The 12,703-nt window shown below is 36.5% G+C and overlaps 1 protein-coding gene across 14 annotated transcripts in view; it reads left to right on the forward strand.

Moving 5' to 3' along the window:
* Window positions 1-12,703, forward strand: part of LOC131677148 (cubilin) — a 237,919-nt gene that overhangs the window by 195,641 nt on the left and 29,575 nt on the right. For 12 of the 14 annotated variants that reach the window (XR_009303286.1, XR_009303287.1, XR_009303288.1 and 9 more), the window contains 3 exons: window positions 1,696-1,815; window positions 7,935-8,112; window positions 9,934-9,960. Coding sequence is in view for 11 of the 14 variants with exons in the window: in XM_058956810.1 (XP_058812793.1) it covers window positions 1,696-1,815; window positions 7,935-8,112; window positions 9,934-9,960 (325 nt within the window). In the remaining 3 variants the exon portion in view is untranslated. The remainder of the gene's footprint in view (window positions 1-1,695; window positions 1,816-7,934; window positions 8,113-9,933; window positions 9,961-12,703) is intronic. The other 2 variants (XM_058956806.1, XM_058956807.1) reach the window with 2 other exon arrangements.

Raw genomic sequence — 12,703 nt, forward strand, 5'->3', positions numbered from 1 at the left:
GGTGCTGCCAACTCTGAATACAATTTAGCGCGAAATTCGTCTATTGCAACAAATATTTTTTAATATACTTGGGGCAAGTACGCGGTGACAAATCGTGTAAACGTACCTTTATTTTATCATCTTCTATATACACGGAAATCATAACTGAACCGCTGCCAGTTTAAACCACGTGTTTTAGGTAGTTCTACAAAAATGGACCTTTCCGCTTGGATGAACGCGTAGCATGCTATCAGAATTGAATGGCACAGATGGTAAAACTGAACATGAGCGACTTCCGTAAACCTAAGGTGTCATTTTCATCTTCAGAAAATATTTCACTTCACGAAGATTCGGTTGTATACAGCAAAATTGGAATTCAACGGCTGCGGTATAGGGTCTCACCTAGCAGCAGCTAGAAGGTAAATTCAAAAGCGTAGCAAAACTTGTGTTCGCGAAGCAACCGGGTCGTCAGTGAGGTCCAGGAAGTACAGAAGTTCTAATTTGCTGATGGAATATCGCTAAATCGAAACCTAGCTCGACTACCGAGCTAATGCAATTAGCCATACTATATAAAATTTGGTAAAAACCATCGTTACCCGGTGATGGGCAGCGTCCTTGGTAACAATCGGATGCTAAGTCCATTCCATTCTCCTATGGAAGTAATATTTTCTTCAAATATTTGAAAAAAGAATAACAAACTTGAAACGCTAGGAATTTTTTTTTAAATATTTGAAATAATTTATAAAGCACCGCCAAAATAAAATAAAATTTCATGAATTGAAATTTTTCAAAAAAAAAATTGAAGAAGAAAATAAAAATGTTTTGAATTGTTAAAACAGATCTAAAACGCATTGAAAAGTAAAAGAGATTTGAAACGGTATGAAATATATGAAAACAAAATAGAACTTTTTAGGGTGGTCCAACTGAAGACATGGGAACCAATGTGCTTGGAAGGATATTCTGTGAGCATCACGCTACGGTACCAGACCAGGCGGTAAATGTATGTACAGTGGAATTTTCTATGTGTTGTGAATTTTCCATGTGGGTAGCTAACAGCTGATTGGGTCAATAGTTTAATACGACTCAGGTCATCCGCGTCGGACAAACGTCATCCACTGACTTAAGTAAAGGGGTAAGATAAGTGACGCGAGATGACATCCTTGCGGAATGCCAGATGTAGTTATAAACATTTCAGTGTAGTCGTAGGCTATATTCACACTAAGCTCCCGTTTAACGAGATACGACTGAAAATAGCGAAGGAATTCATCAGTCGAATGCCAGTCTGACTATTTTGACGATGGCGGTTTAAAAGAAATAACGAATTTCAAATTTTAAAGAAAAATATTTCGAAAAAATCGAATAAAATTGAAAACAAACGTTTGAAAAATATACAGTAGTCATTAAACCATCAAAGTAAATCATTTGTAAATATTATCGTCCATTCATCGCTACAACTTACTTTTCCATTGTATCTTCCTCATCGGTTCCTATACTAATCGTTAATTTCTTTCTCTTTTCTCTTTTTTCTCCAAACTGCTCGTTTTGAATCCGCCTCTTTGCACTTTTATCGTCCACCAACAAACAAAAAAAACAAAACCTTGACCGACTGAAAATTCCCTACGGTTGCTACACGGTTCATCCTGCGCCTACTACGACAACGCCCGCGCGCAACCGACACGACAATCCACACACGTACTGTGCACACAAACATTCCAGCGACCGCCGAGCTCGTAGACGTCTCGGTCGGGGTCATCCCAAGTGGCTACACCGACTCGCGCTCCCGTATCTCGATGGTGCAGTATTTGGAGCCTCTGTCCAGACCTACCAAGGCGCCAAGTATGTTGACACAAAGGCTCATTGTTATTTTTCATTCTTCTATACTCTAACTACTTGCTGTGATAAATATGATGTTTTTGCAAATATGGAAGCAGCTTACGCCAACTGTTTCCCCATCCCTTCTCTTTGTCACTCACCAATTCTAACTGTGTTCACCATTGTTTTATTGTTATCACTCACACATTCGCTGTGTTTTTGATGTTGCCAAGGCAACCTGTCGTACGAAAAAAAAACACAAATTAAATATATTTTCTGTTAGAAGTTCAATCCGTTGTTGTTTAGTCGTTGTTTCAATAAGCACCACGTGATACTTGAGCCCCTTACGCGGCGGGATCTCAAAAGTCACTCACTGCGCGATTTTGTTTCGATGTGTCACGTCACAATACACCTACTGACGGCTCAGTATTTACTGTTTGCTTCCTTGTTTAGACATAGAATTTGCTCTCGTAGTTAGCTGCTTAGTAGTTAGTATTGCTTATTACTTTTAAAATTGATCCGAAACCGGCGTTATTTGACAACCTTTTGTAGAATTTGATATCGACCGAATCACCAATTATCACCATCGAAAATAAATTATAGCCTAATGCATGTTCCGTCATTTATTTCAACAACTTCTAATTACAGCCAATGATGACGGTGCTACCGTGCCAGTGAACAGCCGATTCTGCTGCAAACGCGTCCCGATGCCTACTTCAATTAAAACTTTTCGCCGCCTGCTTCCAATTTTCATTACACTCTCGGTTGAAATTCACGCTAAAATGAGCAATTTTTTGATGAAACTGGAAAGTGGCCCCCCATTTAGGCGAACAGTTGGCGCCGATTGATTGATGACGGAAAACCCGTTACCCTCTTCCCTCCCCTCTTCAGAACAGGAGAATGCAATGCCACTTGAAAGTTCGATGGCAAACTCATTGCGTGCATTGAGGGGATGGCTTCCAGGCCAAGCAATATCGTAATAATTCAATCAGAACAAATGACGCGGTGCCAGCGACTGTCATCGATTTTCTTTCCATGCGCTGGCTTTGGAATTATCTATCTGATTGGTATCGAACCGCTACCGTAGCACTGCTTACGTCAGATCCGGTACACGGTTAAATAAAACAACCTGCAGAATAAGTTCTTTTAACTTACTTTTGAGTTGTGCGTCGCTTTCGCACTTATTAGTGTTGTCAAAAACAAAAAGAGAGATTCGACTCAGTCGAGGTCTTCCGTGGAGGAAGGTACTTTTGAGTTGTTTGGGGTGAACTCAAAATTAGGTAAATTCAACTAAAATTTGAGTATAAAAAACCTATCAATGAGTTGTAATTTTTGCCGTGGTTAAATGGAAACTACCTTCAACACGGTTTACCTAATTTTAAATTCCCCCACGATACCACGAGATTGAGTCAAAGGAACTCAATTTTAGGTAGTTTTTCGTTTCCGTGTAGTCAGTCAGTAGTTGGGAAGAATGGCTGGTTTCCAGTGTTTTTTTTCGCTGTTTTAGTCGGCAAACCATGGACTACTCGATCAGTGCGAAATTGTTCCCCAAACGTAGTCTGATTTCCCAATTTCTTCTTCAAGGGTGATAACATAAGAATTGTTTATGATCGTCGAATGTCACTTTGAGTTCTGTTCAGAAAATTATTTAACATTGGAGACATTCTCCAAGTTAAAAATTTTACACTTTATTTCCAGAACGGTGTGTAAACAAACCTATCGATGCGGGTGAATGACCTTGAAGGTAAAAACCCCAAATAAACAACCAATAAACCTATTGATAGTGGAAATTTGCTGATTCGCGCAAACAGAGACTGTGATACGGCTCTGCGATCATTGCAAACGTTTCGATCACACTATTGCATCGTCATCAGGGCATATGAGATAAACATAACCCACAAAAAACGTCAACAGTTAATGTAATTATACACGATATTAAATATCGGTCAAAATCTTAGTTTAACCTATCATCGAATTAATTATGCGTGTAACATGTGGGATAGTACCAAGTTTGAAGGAGTTAAGAAACTGCCTTGTCTGTAATTATTGTGTGCACAAAAGATCATTTTTTTAAATTTTATTTCGATTATAGAGGTTTTAACCTTAAGGTCATTCGCCTCTTCGGGTTAGAAAAATCTCTTATGAAAAATTTCTAACCCTATGTGCGGGGTCGGGACTCGAACCCAGGTGCGCTGCGTACAAGGCAATCGAAAAAGATCATTTGTTTTGGGCATCAACGTCAACTTGTAACTTGAACTGTAATGTCCTCTCTGGACTCTAATATCTGCATTTATTACTAATACAAGGTGACATGCTACAACATGATTTTCGTAGGTTAGTAGCGTTATCCGGGTTACAAATGATTTTAACCCTCTATAAGGCAGTGGCAACTATATTGCCATCTTTTCGTTTCGCTCATAAAGCAGGAATATGAAGTGATAAGTGTTCTAATCTTATGAAATCTATTTGTTTGGAGTATGGCAACACTCCTAACTGCTTTTAATTATGATAAAGTAAAAACTTTTAGATTGTCGAAGAGTCTTTTGAAAAAAAAATACGGCGAATTGCTGTTATTAGCTCGATTATGAAAAAATACTCTCAACCCCATAAGTTGGTGATGAAGATTCGTAAAAACAACCGGGTTTATGAGTGTAAAAATTACGAAAAAGACAATAAATCGAATTAAAATAGACGGCAATATAGCTGTCACCGCCCGTTAAAAAACGTCAGTTATCCTAAAATGGAGCTGGATTAGATATTCCTTGAGAAATAAAGGTAGTTTACTGCTTATTGTTTGATCATCCCGGGGTTTTTGGCGAGAAGTTAAAAAATGAGACCACAGATTTCAGACGCATAGTTTAGAACGAAATTTATTCCAAAGTTGGTGTAATGTTTCAAACCTATATCAATTTGAACACAGAATGTGTTTATGTTTTATATTTCATTTGTTATTTTTATTATGTATCTACCCAAGAGAGTCATTTGCCTTTTCGAAAATAAAATACATTGCAAAAGAAACGATTCGATGTATAATTCAAAGCTGTTAAAAAAATTAATAAATAATCAAATATTATTTCTATCGACTATCCTGGGTGCACTGCTTTCCGCTTCTTGTGTTAATTTATCCTTCTTGCTGGTGAGCAATGGTCAGGTTTACCCTTTGTCGCTTGTCCATCATTCCGTCTGCCTTCTCCCTCCCTTGTGTTTGGGCCCATGTCGTCGTTGCAATAGCTTCGATTTTCGCTGTTACATGTTTGGAGCTTGTTTTCCAGTGACTGTGTATTTCTTCCCTAGGTATGTTAATTATTGGCTTCTGTATACCGTGGAATATTGTTTGTCCGGCTGTCTGCGGTATATCAGCAGAGGTCGAAGGCTGTTTGGTGGTATTGAGTGTAATAGGTAATTTTTAGTTGTTTTGGGTGCATGGCTTAACACGTAGCGTGCCGTTTGGGTTACAGAACTGGTACGTTGGCGTCTATCCAGGTTATGCGCATAACGTTCTTTGAATATGGTATACACCTTGAGATGATTTGCCCTTTGAAATTCAAGTAAGAGGGTATAGCTCGGTTCAGTTCATTCGCACCATCCGAACACCGTTGACAATGCCAGGGAAAAAATTTCTCCAAGTGTCATTTGTGACGGATTCCACTTATCTATACTTCGACATGTATCTTTTAATTTAATCCGTACTAGTACGATGTGTTAAATCGTGTAGAAGAATTTCCGTTTGATCAAGATCTACATACGCGTGAATTTTGGTTTCAACGCTGTCATATTCGACGTCGTATTGTATGTCGCTACGAAGCTTTCTGCCTCTGCTAATAAATTCAACGTTTTCAATGCTATGTTCCATGTATGCTGTAGCAATAATTGTGCCACTTCTGGAAGCACAAGCTTCATTTCAACTTTATCAGCTGTTCCATCTCGCACACTGTAGTTCTAAGACGGATCTGTGAAAAATCAATCGCGATTGTATTCTTTCGTAATGGGCGAAATTTTCACTCACAGTTTGGGGCAACGGAACTTTACTGTGTCTATACTGCCTATAATCGCAAGTCAGTCCCATGTAGATAGGGAATCCCATAGAACATGGGACTGACTTGCGATTATGGACAGTATATGTTACACGTGCACGTTAGAGCGGTGCTGCGCGGTACTATTTTTATTTGCAAGCGATGTGCGTCTTGACTTCTGATTTGTACGAAATGAGGAAACATACTGTTTTATGTTTTATGTTTTATATTTTATATTTTATATTTTATATTTTATATTTTATATTTTATATTTTATATTTTATATTTTATATTTTATATTTTATATTTTATATTTTATATTTTATATTTTATATTTTATATTTTATATTTTATATTTTATATTTTATATTTTATATTTTATATTTTATATTTTATATTTTATATTTTATATTTTATATTTTATATTTTATATTTTATATTTTATATTTTATATTTTATATTTTATATTTTATATTTTATATTTTATATTTTATATTTTATATTTTATATTTTATATTTTATATTTTATATTTTATATTTTATATTTTATATTTTATATTTTATATTTTATATTTTATATTTTATATTTTATATTTTATATTTTATATTTTATATTTTATATTTTATATTTTATATTTTATATTTTATATTTTATATTTTATATTTTATATTTTATATCTTATATTTTATATTTTATATTTTATATTTTATATTTTATATTTTATATTTTATATTTTATATTTTATATTTTATATTTTATATTTTATATTTTATATTTTATATTTTATATTTTATATTTTATATTTTATATTTTATATTTTATATTTTATATTTTATATTTTATATTTTATATTTTATATTTTATATTTTATATTTTATATTTTATATTTTATATTTTATATTTTATATTTTATATTTTATATTTTATATTTTATATTTTATATTTTATATTTTATATTTTATATTTTATATTTTATATTTTATATTTTATATTTTATATTTTATATTTTATATTTTATATTTTATATTTTATGTTTTATGTTTTATGCTTTATGTTGGAAGAGCGAGACAATTTGAAGTCAAAGGTTAATTTTTGCCATAAATAGTACGAGAGCCAGGAAGAGGGAATAAAGATAAACGTTATGCAACAAAAAATAGAAATCCTGACACTAAACATAGGAATATAAAATGGAAGTCCCTTTCTATACCTTAGTAAATATCATAGAATTTTGCGAAAAAAGATAATTTCAGTTCAACCTCAGTTTTTGCGTTTTGAATTAAAAAGAATGGATACAAAAATTCTGATTGCTGATGAGAGCATAGCTAAATCGAAACAAGTTTCCAATATTCCAATATAACACAACCTGTGTTTTGTTCCATGGCTTCTGCTTCTATATGTGTGGACCAGATACTGACGAAACGAACTCTAAATGCAAAAAAGTAGAAGGTTTTGTGCCCTTCACGCACAAAATGGTTTTAAATCAATTTTCTCCTTAATGGGCAATATACCAAAGCATTCTGATTTGTCCAAACTTATTCAGCATGAGTATATGCACCATACTCACATATTGCGCTGTTATTAGAGTATTAGGAGTTATCCGAATTGAGCAGGAGATAATCGGTTTGGTTCTCAATTGTTTTCTATTTCCTATTCGGAATTATTGATTCTCTTTTCCTAATCATCGATTCTAGATTTTCGTATTATGATTCTTGAATTTTGACTTTCCAGTTAGGAACTTTGGTTCTTTGAACTCCAAAGTGAGTTTAGTCAAATAAACTAAATTGATAGAATGGTACAAATACATGACTTCACACGAACAATTTCGTCAACAGCTGTCAATCTGAGAGTAATTTCCAATCAGCTTCCATAAAACCAACGTCGTATACCATTTTACTTATTTTTTCCGTTTGCTCATTTCTCATCTATGTGCTTTTTCTGTACCCCCATCAATAAATTATGCTCCTTCTCCTGTGCCGTTGTTGTTGTTTTTATTGTTGTTGCTGTTGGTGCGCTGCTTAAGTTAGACGGAAAACAGTTTCCATACTGCTGGCAGCGAACAAAACAAATCAATCAATAAACTGATGGCTTTTTCTGCCCTCCATTTTTTCTCTTTCTCTACATTTCCGCAGAGTGTGACCAAACTTTTGTATCCCGGGCTGGCGGTCCAGCGAACGGAACGTTCAATGCACCACTGCTCACCAATCCGACGAATCACTCGCGCCAGTGCCTGTACATCTTCCTAGCAGGTCCCGGCCAGCGGGTCGACGTCACCTTCACGTCGTTCAACCTAAGAGGATCACCACCGGAGTAAGTAGTCCGAATCTGCCGTTAAAATCGGTTGTATTTTACATTTGATTAAATAAATGTAAACACACGAGGGGTTTGGCACTTGGAGGTGCACACAAAACACAGAATTAGTGATATCTCGACAAACTTTGGATAAAAGGACGTTAACAAAATCCGCTATCAAAGCTTACTTTGACGAGAAAATCCAGACAAATCGTTACTAACTAAGCACAAATGTCAACAGTGCTTGGACAAAAACGGTTTGTCTGGAATGTTTCTTCAAAGTAAAATGTGATAGGCAGCTTGTATGCCCTCATCCCAAGTGTGTTTGGATATGGTTCACTCAAAGCACATGTTCCCGTAGATTTCACCCGGGCACGTTTAACACAAATCTAACAACGTCAAGTGTCGGACCCCACGTTCTTTTCACACCAGTTGTTCAAAAGTGTCACACAATCACCACCGACATCACCATATTTACAATAATAACCGTTGAATTAAAATTGTTTGAAGTTTAATAAAAAAAAACTCCCTGCAGTAGACTTTGAAGCCATCATAAATATGTACTCGCCACGTCAATGTACTCACATTAAACTAAGAATTTTGTGGATGTAGCAATCATGTAAATGGTAATTGTACGCAGAGTTATAATTTTTAATGCGAAGCGAAAAGAATAATAAACTCGCAACAACACACGCAGACCAGAGCTGTCAAAAACACAGCTGCCACATTGACAACAGCAGTTGTTGCCAGCAGTTTTTTTCCGACACCCGCATTGATGTTAAAATACCACCCCCTCCCTGCAGTAGATGTTGGAAGCCGTAAAACACACAGCCTCAATGTTAAGCAGTTAATTCAAAGCTAAATCACTACTCGTTTTTGTTACACGACACATGTCACCGGTACACGAACGCACACATCCACTCACTCACTAACTCACAAGCACAACATCATCACTGCGCGGGTTTATTGATTTTAAATGAGAGCAATGATTATGAGCGTAAATTGAATGTTTCCTGCATTCACTGATGCGTGACTTGTCGTACGAAATTGACAACTAGTTGTATCAGCGCCTACTACGTGATTATCATTATCGGTTCCAGTGCCAACAGCAGACACATTCAAAACATTCCCCGCCCCACACCGAAATGTCTCAACCTATGCAGGAGACACAGTCGCGAATAGTTCCCCAAATGCAGCACCTTCAGGACAAATCGCAGTCACAGTTTTTGATCATTAATTGACTTTTCGTTCCGCCAATGAATCAAACTTTCATCCGAATACCGCTGCTCGTGTAGGGGAATTTACACAGCTTACGTTTCCACCTGAGGATGAGACAACCGTCGAACGGGGTTAATTTGGACATCGTTAATCGGATACGTTAGCGACTGCGAGTTTTATGTTTGAACACATCAGGATATTTTGCTTTATGTGTAATGGATTTGGCTCTGTTTCCACAAAACATAGAGAATAATCGGTAAATAATATCGATTAAAAGTCAAGATCGGTAAAAGTGTAACTTTCTTTTGATATCTTGGCTCGGATGTTATCACATTTTTCTGTACAGAGTACCAAAAAATTTATGGATGTATAAAATTACCCCTGATCAACGGTACCACAATCTTGTAGCAAATGAAACACAAGAATTAATAACAACAAAAACTCCCATCAAAATTAAAAACCAGTTGTAAAAGAAGAAACCTTCTGCGCTAACCACGAATATAATGTTTCTTCTCCCTTCAAATGCACCCTCAATCACAACTGTTTTTGTGTATCACTCCATCTACTCACCCATCAAAAACCCCCACCACCACCATCAACGACCAACCGAACTCACCATAGCGGAGCGGCAGTCGGTGAACTTCCAGCGTAAGTACCACCCATTTGCAGCAAAAGAAAAAATTTCGCCTGTTCAAAAAATCTTCGACAAAAGAGGACATTTTTCTATCTATTCTTCTTCTTCTTCAAGCATTTTCCCTTTCTAGTTCGGCACCTAGAGGCGAAAATTTCATTTCACTTACCGCCCACCATATTTCTCAATCTTTTTCACTCTCTCCCTCTCGTTTTCTTATTCCATGCACTATTCGCATCCATCAATTGCACGAACACAGACATGAACACACACACACTTGCATGGTATGCAATGGCATGATCAACCACTGCGCGTATTCACTGCACGTAGCCTACTAGTTATGCTAGAGTAGAACTTTTAAGTGGAAGAATTTAACAAGTGGCCTCCATAAGAACCATCACACACACAAACAAGCAAGCGGTATGCAACGACTACTGAAAATGCGATACACGCTCGTTTGTGTGCGGGCTGTTGCTGCTGCTGGTGACGACGATTTTTTTTATTCGCGTTTATTTTCCGTCGGCCTCTGTCCGCCACTGAGCGCCTAGGCTATCACCAATCTCGGCTGGGATTGAACACAGACCCATTGGGATGAGAGGCGGTTTCACTCACCACTCTACTCTACTAGCCCGCCGTCATCTCGGCGACGATGATGACGTCTTTTTTGTCCAAGAAAATAAATTTTGTCTTCCTGCATTTAACTCTCAAAAAAGATAAGGGGTCTCAAAAGTCTAGGATGAATAAACTTATAAATAGAAATAGTATTGACCGAGAGTTGTTGGGTTTTCAATTATCTCACTACTAATACGATAAAAAGAGGCTTTCAATTGCACTGGGTCTTAAGAACGACGCTCTTTGAAATCACGATTTTTGGTTAGCTTTTTTAGGGGTTAACTTCATGCTACCGTTTTGTAGCGAATTATATTTATTCAAAACGCCCTGATAAGCCTCAGCGACTCTGTTTAAAAACAGACGAGTGATTTCAATTGATATTTTTACGGTCGCGTGAATTCCATCTCATTCCTGTTATCCAATATTGTCTATATCAGCGGAAAAAAAAACTTTTTTACAGAAACAATCTAGTTTAGAAGTTTTTCTGTAAAATTGCGCCGTTTTTACCACGAATCCTTCAAATCCATTCTGGAAGCAGCACGGGTTCACGGAATACCTTCGTATATCTGCGAGTACACACGCAATGCTTAGCAAGCGACATCTCTGCTCGTCGTTAAGACAGGGATCAGGAAACTGATAGGCTGCAGATGTTGAATCCCATCTCATTCCTTTTACCTAGTATTGTCTATATCATCGGAATTTTTTTTTCGTGGGAACAATCTAGTTAAGAAGTTTTCCTTTATCAGCAATTCCATGAAAAAAAGTTATACGATCTCTCAGAATTCTGCAATATTTGGTAGAATCGTTCCTTACCGAAAAATATTACAAGCGTATTTATTTATTTCGTCAATAGGGTGTCTCTTTCCATGTTAGACGGGTTCAAAAAATCGTCATTTTTCAAAAGTTGATTTTTTTTAAATTCATAACTTTCGAACCACTGAACCGATTGTCATGGGTTATAGATCAAATGAAAGGTATTTAAGTGTAGTTTCAAGAAAAAATTATTAGCTTTAAAAAAATTGAGCTTTGTAAGAACAAAATACGCATTAAATGGTTTTTCTTGATTTTCACTGCGAGGGTCCTTGAATACTCCATACTTTTATATTTTTATTTGAAAGATCATGCAATTCTACACAACATCTCCAAACATATTTTCGAGTCAGATCTAGAGGTTTCGGAGATATAATTTTTTGAAAATAAAAAATCTATGTACACAACCCACATGCCTGGAAACGATGTAACCGCATGGTAGTTCACCATACACTTTCAGCGAGTCACAGCAGCTGTGAATGATGAAATCTATGATTTACTTACAAGCTGGGTGCAACATTCGTTTCAATCTGGGGGTTGTCCATTAACCATGTAGAAAAACATTCAAACATTGTAGATCCTGGTTGAAACGAATGTTGCACCCAGCTTGTAAGTAAATCATAGATTTTAACTGAATTTGTTTTCGATATTAAAATATTGTTTCATTTGTTTGTTTGAAACGGCTCAATGAATTATCTAAAAGGAGCCGTGGTTCTTTTATTTATTTACAAGATGTAGAAAAAAACTAACAAAATGATTTATTATTAAGAGCCTGTGAGATCTCATGCGCGCCCCTTGCCATTATGGGCGGAGATCTTTTTTCGCGGCGGGGAATTTTTTGTTTCCTCGTTAACTGTATTGTGGGGATCATTCATGTCTGTTTCGTTGTCATGCACGACCGTATCATCATCTTGGTTACTGCCTTGATACTCGCGATTGCCTGTTTTCCCTAGCTTCTTGCGGGTGAGGTGTGTGAACTCTCCATCCTTGGTAGTAGCTCCTTCGCTTGTGGTATAGGTTGTTGAGATTGAGAAGCTTGACGCAGCTTGCGCATTTGGCATTATTACATGAACAACAAATTTGACAACCGTTTTTTTGGTACAGATATTGAAGACTCTACCGCTGCTTGTTGGAATTATTTCCGTAGTCCTCAGCGGTTTCTGGACAGGGTTGTCCGAAATGTGTCGTCGGTTCACAGAACTGACACGTATTGATTTGTTCTTGTTGAATAGAACGGTCGGCACAGGCCCGTGCTTCGGTGGAGAGGAGGTGGGAAGCTTAAACCCCTCCCATGAGGCCTTTAAATCACTTTTTCATTTCCCGTACAAAAAAATATAG

The sequence above is a fragment of the Topomyia yanbarensis genome, chromosome 1, assembly GCF_030247195.1.
Source record: "Topomyia yanbarensis strain Yona2022 chromosome 1, ASM3024719v1, whole genome shotgun sequence".
Taxonomy (NCBI): Eukaryota; Metazoa; Arthropoda; class Insecta; order Diptera; family Culicidae; genus Topomyia; species Topomyia yanbarensis.